The 11,923-nt window shown below is 43.7% G+C and overlaps 1 protein-coding gene across 4 annotated transcripts in view; it reads right to left on the reverse strand.

Annotated features, from left to right (window-relative positions):
• Positions 1–11,923, reverse strand: part of LOC122564437 (NFX1-type zinc finger-containing protein 1-like) — an 89,415-nt gene that overhangs the window by 12,790 nt on the left and 64,702 nt on the right. For all 4 annotated transcript variants that reach the window (XM_043719294.1, XM_043719293.1, XM_043719291.1 and 1 more), the window contains 2 exons: positions 6,295–6,434; positions 908–1,062 (listed from right to left, as the gene is read on the reverse strand). In XM_043719294.1, coding sequence (XP_043575229.1) covers positions 908–1,062; positions 6,295–6,434 — 295 coding nt within the window. The remainder of the gene's footprint in view (positions 1–907; positions 1,063–6,294; positions 6,435–11,923) is intronic.

An 11,923-nucleotide genomic window follows, 5' to 3' on the forward strand; every position in this document is an offset into this window, starting at 1 on the left:
TAAGACATGAGCAGCGGATCTTTGCATGGGCTTAAGCTTATAGAGGGTAGAACAAGGATTTCATCAGCCAATGGTACACTGACATAGTCAAGTGTAGAGTTAACAAAGGCACGAATGAGGTTCCAACAGCAGATAAGCCGAGACAGGGTAAAGGTAGGTGATGTTATAGAAATGAAAAGGGTGGACTTAGTGCTGACACCAAAAGATGTCAGAAGTTTCAACTCAAAGATTGTGAACAGACTTACTTAATTCTCAGACTGTTGGCAGTGTGTTGCCAGGATAAAAATCAATAGCTAGGGGGACAGGTTTGGATCAGCGATCAAGTCTTCACAAAAATGAAGGAAATTTTCATTCATGTAGTGGAACAGTCAAGCGTAACAGTGATAGGGTACAACTTGGGATACATTCTCCAGAGTCACCTCTCATACAGAAAATACTTGGTCAAAAATATGGAACAATAAGGTGTAATGCATCATTGTTGAAATAAAAGATCAAAATGATCTGTTTTATTAATTTTTCCTGTGTATATAAGCAAATTATTATGTCAATACACAAGCAAGTGCATTTTGGTTATTGCCTCCATTTCCTTTTTACAAAGATTCTCATGGCTGTATAAACCATTCATAATACAGTGAGAGGAGCAGAGGTGAACTAAAATTAAAAATGTTGGTAAACCCAATGCGCATGGAGAATGTACTTGGTGAAATTTTAACCAAAGATCTGAAGTGAGAGATAATAAAATGCTGTTGAAACTAGCATTAAACTAATATTTAGCAAGTTAAAATATAGTTTTGTTTTGCGAACTATGCAAAGCAACAAAGAGTTGATATTTTTCAATTGTAGCACATGAAACCAAGCAAATGTAAAAAGAATGTTTGTTATCACTGTTGGAAATAGCTTTGTGTACCTGTTGTGGTCATCCCCACCACTTTAGCCTTTCGAAGGATGGTCACTTCCTCTTGGTTTCTCAACTCAAGAAGGCGGTCAACAATCCTCTGATATAGCTGTTCAGATTCTAATATTTTACATCTGGTTTCGATTTGGTACTTTGACAACCACAACCTGCAATAAAATCACCCCATTACACCATCATCTGGACAATCTGTCATTGGCAGATACTAAATTACATTTAATGTTACCCCTTCCCCCTCAAACTACCCCAGAGGTGAGTTCAGATGCAGAGGAGCTCCGGGACAGAGTAGCAGGATGCAAGATAGAGATCCCAAGGCCTTTCTACCTCCTGTTGATCAAATCTGGGACAGGGGGCAGCCATGCAGACAGCTTTCCAGCCTGGAGGTCAATTAAGGCCATTTAGTATCCACTTAAGATGCAGGAGGGAGAACCTGCCAATCAAAAAAGGTCAAGCAGCAAACCCTAACTGCTAACCCCCGGGCACCCATTAGATAGTAATGCCTCCACTCACAACTCCCATGCTGCCAACTTTAATTCAGATAAATGCGAGGTGCTGCATTTTGGGAAAGCAAATCTTAGCAGGACTTATACACTTAATAGAACATAGAAGAATACAGCGCAGTACAGGCCCTTTGGCCCTCGATGTTGTGCCGATCCAAGCCCACCTAACCTATACTAACCCACTATCCTCCATATACCTATCCAATGCCCGCTTAAATGCCCATAAAGAGGGAGAGTCCACCACTGCTACTGGCAGGGCATTCCATGAACTTACGACTCGCTGAGTGAAGAACCTACCCCTAACTTCAGTCCTATATCTACCCCCCCTTAATTTAAAGCTATGCCCCCTTGTAATACCCGACTCCATACGCGGGAAAAGGTCCACACTGTCAACCCTATCTAACCCCCTAATCATCTTGTACACCTCAATCAAGTCACCCCTAAACCTTCTTTTCTCTAATGAAAACAGCCCCAAGTGTCTCAATCTTTCCTCATACGATCTTCCTTCCATACCAGGCAACATCCTGGTAAACCTCCTCTGCACCCGTTCCAGTGCCTCCACATCCTTCCTATAATATGGCGACCAAAACTGCACACAATACTCCAGATGCAGCCGCACCAGAGTCTTATACAACTGCATCATGACCTCAGGACTCCGGAACTCAATTCCTCTACCAATAAAAGCCAATAAAATGAAATTCTATGAGCTGAAAAAGAAACTCTTGATATTTACTGACATTTTTAATAATATAATACACAATTATTTAAATTAAAGCTGTCCAGAAAAGTAATCAATGCTAATCAAGCATAATTTCCCATTGAAGCCGAACAAATTCATTCACAGCCATTCGCAGTTCTTTTGGGAGCCAGTAGAGTCATAATGGGTCAAATAGCTTCTTTCTGTACTGTAAAATTTGATATTTCTATGTTTCTGATCACTATGTCACAAGAACCCTCCTTTCCAGGATAAAACAGGCTGGTTGATTGGCACCACATCCACCAGCATTCACCCCCTCCACTACAAAAGCTAAGTAGCAGCAGTGTGTACCATCTATAAATACATTGCAAAAATTCACCAAGACTCCTTAGTCGCCATCTTCTAAATCCGCAGCCGTTCCTGTCTAGAAGGACCAGTGCATGCGAGTACCATCATCTGCAAGTTTCCCTTCAAGACATTCACCATCCTGGCTTGGAAATATAATGTTGTTCCTTTAGTGTCACTGGTTAAAAATCCTGGAGCTCCCTCCACATCATATTGTGGGTCTACTTTCCCTAATGAATCACAATGGTTCAAGGAAGCTCACCACCATCTTCTCCAGGACAACTTTGAATAGGCAATAAACGCTGTTGCAGACAATGAAGAAAACAAAGTGGCACAAAATCCAACATGTTTGTGCTATTTTCAAATGTAATGACTCTGTAACCTTGTACTTGCCTAATAATAAGTGCAGAGATAGGTTTAGGAACTTATAACCATATGGCTAACAATGTTGCTCTTCAATCATTTACTTTTTTTTTCTTGCACAGACTGTGTTCATCTTTTCAAAGAATTCAATAAGGTTTGTGAGGCACGACTTGCCCTTCACAAAACCATGCTGACTATCCTTGATCACATTATTCCTATCCAGATGTTCATAAATCCTATCCCTTACAATTCTCTCTAAGACTTTGCCCACAACAGAAGTGAGACTCACCGGCCTATAGTTACTAGGGTTATCCCTACTCCCCTTTTTGAACAAGGGAACCACATTTGCTATCCTCCAGTCTTCTGGGACTACTCCTGTAGACAAAGAGGACATAAAAATCAAGGCCAATGGCTCTGCAATCTCCTCCCTTGCTTCCCAGAGAATCCTAGGATAAATGCCATCAGGCCCAGGGGACTTATCTATTTTCACCTTTTCCAGGATTTCCAACACCTCTTCTCTACAAACCTCAAAGCCATCCATTCTACTTATTTGTGACTCAGTATTCACATCGACGACAATGCCCTGTTCCTGAGTAAATACTGAAGAAAAGTATTCATTCAGTGTCTCCCCAATCTCTTCCGCCTCCACACTTAATGGTAAAGTCCTAGGGAGTGTTGCTGAACAAAGAGACCTTGGAGTGTAGGTTCATTGCTCCTTGAAAGTGGAGTTGCAGGTAGATAGGATAGTGAAGGCGGCGTTTGGTATGCTTTCCTTTATTGGTCAGGGTATTGAGTACAGGAGTTGGGAGGTCATGTTGCGGCTGTACAGAACATTGGTTCGGCCACTGTTAGAATATTGCATGCAACTCTGGTCTCCTTCCTATCGGAAAGATGTTGTGAAACTTGAAAGGGTTCAGAAAAGACTTACAAGGATGTTGCCAGGGTTAGAGGATTTGAGCTATAGGGAGAGGCTGAACAGGCTGGGGCAGTTTTCCCTGGAGCATCGGAGGCTGAGGGGTGACCTTATAGAGGTTTATAAAATTATGAGGGGCATGGATAGGATAAATAGACAAAGTCTTTTCCTTGGGATCGGGGAGGTTTAGGGTGAGGGGGGAAAAGATAAAGAAGAGACCTAAGGGACAACTTTTTCCACACAGAGGGTGGTACGTGTATGGAATGAGCTGCCAGAGGATGTGGTGGAGGCTGGTGCAATTGCAACATTTAAGAGACATTTGTATGTGTATATGAATAGGAAGGGTTTGGAGGGATATGAGCCGGGTGCTGGCAGGTGGGACTAGATTGGGTTGGGATATCTGGTCGGCATGGACAGGTTGGACCGAAGGGTCTGTTTCCATGCTCTAGATCTCTATGACACTATGACTCACGTATAACTGGGAATCCATCAGTGATCCTCATGGTAGGTCCTACTGTAATACAGGCAGTGGCCACTATTCCTGGTGGCGCAGCTGATTCTGAAGAGCTGCCAGCTTCAGACTGAGATTGGCCCTCAATAGTGGGATCATACTCTGCCCTACTGGTGACTTTATTTGACGTGAGGCTTGATGAGCCCGGATATATCCCTGATTGGAATGCAGTGGAATCAGGTCTCCCAGAGAAAAACAAAGTGTTTAGTAACAATCAAAATATTGCATATCATCAGTGAACATCCCCGTCTCTGGTTTCCTGATGGAGGAAAGGCCATTGATGAAGTAGCTGAAGATGATAGGGTCTACAACCTCCCCTGAGAAATCCCCACAGAGGTGTCCTGGGCCTGAGGTGATTGATGTTCAACAACCCCAAACACATGCCTTGCATTAGATATGACTGCAACCACTGAAGGGATTTATCCTGATGCCCACTGACTCCAGTTTTGTTAGAGCTTGATGACACCATACTGGGTTAAATGCTGCCTTGATGTCCAGGGCAGACACATTCACCTCACCTCTGGAATTCAGCTCTTTTATCCTGTAATGAGGCCAGGTGCTGAGTGTCTCTGGCAGAACCCAAACTGAGAAGCAGTGAGCAAGTTATTACTGAGCAAATGCCACCTGATATCACTGTCAATAGCAGCACTTTGCTCACGGTTGCAAGTCGGCCTGATAGGGTGGTAATTGCCTGGGTTTGATTTATCATTCATATTGTGTACAGGGTATACCTGAGCAATTTTCCACATTGCTGGGAAAAAGTCAGTGTTGTAGCTATACAGGAACAAATTGGTAACGTGCACGGCTAGTTCTGGAGCCCAAATCTTCAGTACTATTGCCAGAATATTGTCAGAATTCAAAGCCTTTGTAGTACTATTGTATTCAGCCATTTTCTTTTTAATCAAATCCCTACAGTGTGGAAACAGGCCCTTCAGTTCAAAAAGTCCACACCGACCCTCTGAAGAGTACCCCCACCCAATCATCCCATTTCTTGACATCATTTAGAATGAACTGAATTGGCTGAAGACTGACATCTGTAATGCTGGGGTCCTTGGGAGAAAGACGAGATGGGTCGTCCAATAGGCAATCCAGCTGAAGTTGGTTCCCCTTATCTTTTGCACTAATATGCTTACCTCCCCAATCATTGAGGATGTTTGTAGAGACACATCCTTCTGTTAGCTGTTTAATTCATGACTCAACATAGCAGGAGTACAAAGTTTAGATCCAATCTGTTGATTGCATGGTCACCAAGCCCTGTCTATCACTTGCTGCTTTTACTGTTTAGTGTAAAAGCAGATCTGTGATATAGCTCACTACCACCTCTCCAATGATAACCAGGCATGGGCAATAGATACTGGCCCAGCTAGTGACATCCACATTACATGAATGAATAAAAAAGAAAAATGGACAAACTGTAGCGTTAGCCCACTACTGCTAGTATTTTACCTACTACAAGGGGCGACCTACACTGAGGAATCCCATCAACAAGTGAGCCTATAAGAGACACCACTCCTCTCCAAAACTAAAAAGGAGCAGAGTCCCCACCATCAATCCTCCTGCCTAGCCTTTTGACCCTGGTCCTCTCTCATCACCATCACTAAGACCTCAAAACCTGGACTTACCAATGCTCCAACGCACAGTGGGTCTACCTTTAGCTCCAACAAGGACCACTGCTGCTGCGTGGCCATCCATTTGGCTGACATATCACTAAGATGAGACTTCTTCCTTAGATTGCAGTGGAGGTGTCTTCTTAAAACAATTAGCACTAGTGCGTGTGTTCAATTTGTTTGAGGGACACATTTGTCTTTGACTTTTTAAGGTGTCTATGGTGTGTGTGTATGTGTGCGCGCATCCGTCTGTCCGTCCGTCCTGCAATTATCCTGATGTGAGGATTAAGGGAGATTTTTGTTTTAGCAGTACTAGTTATTGGAGTGGATGGGTTGGAGTGGAGCGTTGTCAAAATAATCTCTTTTGAAATATTTAATCTAAAAAGACAAAACTTACACATCATCTCAGGCACAATTAATTAGCAAATTAATGGAGAAATTAAACCTGTAGAGTCTCCAGCGATCAAGCAGTGCAAGTTCCCAAACATTATTGATACGGTCAGCTTCATCTTCTGGCATATAGTCTTGAAGCTTCAACTGTTCCTTTAACATTTTTTGTATTTTTTTCTTTGTTTTCTTGGTTTGCTATTTAAAAACAGCAAAGAGTGATGCATTACAGTGAGATCTAGCAATGAGCAATTCATCAGCGGTTCTTATACATATGGTCTCATCAAACATTTTGAAAACATTTAAGGCCTTAATAGTGCAGGTGGCAGTTTGATAGCAGGACCTGCTTCAGAAAGATTGGAACTGGAGCACTAAATTATAACTCTGAACATTGCACACAGCCAGAAAAGATATACTATTTCTCGTTAAACCAAGATCACTGTCCAGTTTGTTACATCATGAGGTAAATCCTCCTTAATTTCAACCAGCAACACAGAGGAGATTTATCCCATACTGTAATCTGCGAAAATTCAAGAGGCCAAGAATTATTTAAAGTAAAAATTAATTAATTTATTTCTTAAAGTATAACAGGGAATAATTAACAACTACTTACAACTCCTTCCCTTCTGTATTACGAGTCCAAGAAAACCCCTAACTAAGATTTACCAAAAATTCACATTTTCAAAATCAGCCAGATTTTGAATCTTCTCTTATATCTTTCTCGGTCTTCTTTTCTTCCCAGGGATTTCTGTTTCACAGGTTACTGATTGATAAAGGTAACTTTAAGAGCACTATTTTTCCAGGCAGTCTGCAGATGCTGGTAGCTTGGTAGTTCTTCTTTCAACTGTTCAATTTTCCCTGGTCTTATACCCCCAAAGCATCAGCTTTTAGGACTGCCAATATACTAAATTCAAACTTGATTTGAGTTTGTATTTTTCGGACTACTATTTAAAATGATTGGCCTAATTCAAATTTGTTTTGTTATAGCTGAAAATGTGTTGCTGGAAAAGCGCAGCAGGTCAGGCAGAATCCAGGGAACAGGAGAATCGACGTTTCGGGCATAAGCCCTTCTCCTGAAGAAGGGCTTATGCCCGAAACGTCGATTCTCCTGTTCCCTGGATGCTGCCTGACCTGCTGCGCTTTTCCAGCAACACATTTTCAGCTCTGATCTCCAGCATCTGCAGACCTCACTTTCTCCTCAAAGATTTGTTTTGTTATATCCAGGCAACCAGCTAATCAAGTTGTTCGACCAAATGTTACATTATATCCTGTTCAAAACACTTGCTGCTGTGTCAGGTAGTTCTGCTACCTTTTAACTCTCTTAAAAGCTATAGTACACCCATATCTTCATAAGTTGAGTTAACCATAAGTCATTTATCTGAAACAGAACCTACAATATAAAATAGGCCTTTAAAGCAACCAGTTGTGTTAGCCTTTACTTTGCATCAGGACAAATAATTTGCATCATTTTTGTCACCCTGTTCCCATATTTGTTCATCTCCCCTACCTTCAGCCAGTTGTCCAACCTACTCTTGAATACTGACATAGTTTCTGACTCAGCTACCAATCTTGATTCCTCATTCCTGAAGAAGGGCTTATGCCCGAAACGTCGATTCTCCTGTTCCTTGGATGCTGCCTGACCTGCTGCGCTTTTCCAGCAACACATTTTCAGCTCTGATCTCCAGCATCTGCAGTCCTCACTTTCTCCTACCAATCTTGATAGTAAATTCCACAGTCTCTCAACCTTCTCAGAGTCATAGAGATGTACAGCACAGAAACAGACCCTTCGGTTCAAATTGTCCATGCCGACCAGATATCCCAACCCAATCTCGTCCCACCTGCCAGTATCTAGCCCATATCCCTCCAACCCCAGATGTTGCAATTGTACTAGCCTCCAACATTTCCATACATGTACCACCCTCTGCATGAAAATGTTGCCCCTTAGGTCTCTTTTATATCTTTCCCCTCTCACTGTAAACCTATGCCCTCTAGTTCTGGACTCCCCCACCCCAGGGAAAAGACTTTGTTTATTTATCCTATCCATGCTTTATAAAGAGGACTTTTATTTCCATTTCCATTATTTCCATCTTTCAACATTTAACCTTCTATTGACAGTCTTCCAATCATGACCCCAAAATACTGAAATAATCTGCTTTTCTTTACCTTGGCCCACCTTAACAATTCTAATGGCTCTTTCTGTCGTATATGTTCTATACAACTATCCAACTGTGTTGAAATTTAGTCTGATTTTATGCAGCTAAGATATTGCAGCAGATTTATTGTGAGTAAGACGGTAGTTCAGTGGTTAGCACTGTAGCTTCACAGTGCCAGAGACCCAGGTTTGGTGCCAGCCTTAGGCAACTGTCGATGTGAAATTTGCACATTCTCCCCATGTCTCTGTGGGTTTTCCCTGGGTGCTCTGGTTTCCTCCCACAGTCCAAAAATGTGTAGGTTAGGGAATTGGCCATGAGGAATGCAGGGTTACAGGGACAGGGAGGTGTGTCTGGGTGGGATGCTGGTTGGAGGGTTAGTGTGGGCTTGATAGGCCAAATGGCCTGCTTCCACACTGTAGGGATTCTATTCCATGATTTGTCATGTTGATATAATGCATTTTTAGTGGAACAGTTCCCCAGCAAACATTCTCCTGCTTTTCCTATATTCCAAATAGAACATAGAATATTACACCTCCCTATCGTTTCAGCCCTCGATGTTGCACCAACCTGTGGAACCAATCTGAAGCCTATTGACCCTACACTATTCCATTTTCATCCATTTGTTTCTTCAATGACCATTTAGTTGCCCTTAAAGTTGGCTACTGTTGCAGGCATGGCATTCCACGCCCCTACTACTCTGAGTAAAGAAACTACCTCTAATATCTGTCCTATATCTATCACCACCCAATTTAAAACTATGTCCCCTCGTGCTAGCCATCACCATCACTGTCCACTCAATTGAACCCTCTGATTATCTTATGTGTCTCAATTATGTCACCTCCAACCTTCTTCTCTTGAACAAAAACAGCCTCAAGTCCTCCAGCCTTTCCTCATAAGACCTTCCCTCCATACCAGGCAACATTCTTTGAACCCTTTCCAACGCTTCCACATCCTCCCTATAATGCGGTGACCAGAACTGTACGCAACACTCCAAGTGCGACCGCACCAAAGTTTTGTACAGCTGCAACATGACCTCATGGCTCCAAAACTCAATCCCTCTCCCAATAAAAGCTAACACACAGTATGCCTTCTTAACAACCCCATCAACCTTGGTGGCAACTTTTAAGGATCTATGTACATGGACACCAAGATCTCTCTGCTCATATACACTGCCAAGAATTTTATCATTAGCCCAGTACTCTTTATTCCTGTTGCTCCTTCCAAAGTAAAATCAGCTCACATTTTTCCATATTAAACTCCATTTGCCATCTCTCAGCCCAACTCTGCAGTTTATCTATGCCCTCTGTAACTGCAACATCCTTCGGCACTGTCCACAACTCTACTGACCTTAGTGTCATCTGCAAGTTTATTAACTCATCCTTCTACACCCTCGTCTTGGTCATTTATAAAAATGACAAACAGAGGTAGCCCCAAAACAGATCTTTGCTGTATACCACTAATAACTGAACTGCAGGATAAACATTGCCTATCAACCAGCACCCTCTATCTTCTTTCAGCTATCCAATTTCTGATCCAAACCGCTAAATCACCCTCAATCCCATGCCTCTGTATTTGGTGCAAAAGCCTACCATGGGGAACCCTATCAAATGACTTACTGAAATGTATATACATCTCATCAACCACTTTATCCTCAGTTACCTGTTTGGTCACATTCTCAAAGAACTCAGTAAAGGTTTGTGAGGCGTGAGTTACCCTTCACAAAACCGTGTTGACTATCTCTAATTAACGTATTCCTATTGAGATGATTATAAATCCTATCTCTTATAATCCTTTCCAACACTTTACCCACAACCAAAGTAAGGCGTACTGGTTTATAATTATCAGGGTTGTCTCTACCCTGCTTCTTGAACAAGGGGACAACATCTGCTAACCTCCAGTCTTCTGGCACTATTCCTGTAGACAATGACGACATAAAGATCAAAGCCAAAGGGTCAGCAAAGTCCTCCCTGGCTTCCCAGAGAATCACAGGATAAATTCCATTCAGTCCAGGGGACCTATCTATTTTCATACTCTCCAGAATTGCTAACACCTCCTCCTTTTGAACCTCAGTCTTGTCTAGTCTAGTATCCTGTAACTCATTATTGTCCAGACAACATTGTCTTTTTTCCAGTGTGAATAGCGAAAAAAAGCATTCAGTTAGTACTTCTCCTATCTCCTCGGACTCCACACACAACTTCCCACTATCATCCTTGATTGGCCCTAAGCTTACTCAGAGGTGAAAGTGAGGACTGCAGATGCTGGAGATCAGAGCTGAAAATGTGTTGCTGGAAAAGCGCAGCAGGTCAGGCAGCATCCAAGAAGCAGGAGAATCGGCGTTTCGGGCATGAGCCCTTCTTCAGGAATGAGGAAAGTGTGTCCAGCAGGCTAAGATAAAAAGTAGGGAGAAGGGACTTGGAGGAGGGGCATTGGAAATGCGATAGGTGGAAGGAGGTTAAGGTGAGGGTGATAGGCCGGAGTGGGCATGGGGGCGGAGAGGTCAGGAAGATGATTGCAGGTTAGGAAGGTGGTGCTGAGTTCGAGGGTTGGGACTGAGACAAGGTGAGGGGAGGGGAAATGAGGAAACTGGAGAAATCTGAGTTCATCCCTTGTGGTTGGAGGGTTCCTAGGCGGACGATGAAGCGCTCTTCCTCCAGCCGTCATGTTGGTATGGTCTGGCGATGGAGGAGTCCAAGGACCTGCGTGTCCTTGGTGGAGTGGGAGGGGGAGTTGAAGTGTTGAGCCACGGGGTGGTTGGTCCAGGTGTCCCACAGGTGTTCTCTGAAATGTTCCGCAAGTAGGCAGCCTGTCTCCCCAATATAGAGGAGGCCACATCGGGTGCAGCGGATGCAGTAAATGATGTGTGTGGAGGTGCAGGTGAACTTGTGGCGGATATGGAAGAATCTCCTGGGGCCTTGGAGGGAAGTAAGGGGGGAGGTGTGGGCGCAAGTTTTGCATTTCTTGCGGTTGCAGGGGAAGGTTCCAATACCGTACAACCCAGATGCCCTCCTTCTTCAAAGACCGCAATTTCCCCCCAGACGTGATCGACGATGCTCTTCACCGCATCTCCTCCACTTCCCGCTCCTCCGCCCTTGAGCTCCGCCCCTCCAATCGCCGTCAGGACAGAACCCCACTGGTCCTCACCTACCACCCCACCAACCTCCATATACATCGTATCATCCATCGTCATTTCCGCCACCTCCAAACGGACCCCATCACCAGGGATATATTTCCCTCCCCTCCCCTATCAGTGTTCTGAAAAGACCACTCCCTCCGTGACTCCCTTGTCAGGTCCACACCCCCCACCAACCCAACCTCCACTCCCGGCACCTTCCCCTGCAACCGCACGAAATGTAAAACTTGCGCCCATGCCTACCCCCTTACTTCCCTCGAAGGCCCCAAGGGATCCTTCCATATCCGCCACAAGTTCACCTGCACCTCCACACACATCATTTACTGCATCCGCTGCACCCGATGTGGCCTCCTCTATATTGGGGAGACAGGCTGCCTACTTGCGGAACATTTCAGAGAACACCT

The sequence above is a fragment of the Chiloscyllium plagiosum genome, chromosome 29 (assembly GCF_004010195.1).
Source record: "Chiloscyllium plagiosum isolate BGI_BamShark_2017 chromosome 29, ASM401019v2, whole genome shotgun sequence".
In the NCBI taxonomy this organism is placed as follows: domain Eukaryota; kingdom Metazoa; phylum Chordata; class Chondrichthyes; order Orectolobiformes; family Hemiscylliidae; genus Chiloscyllium; species Chiloscyllium plagiosum.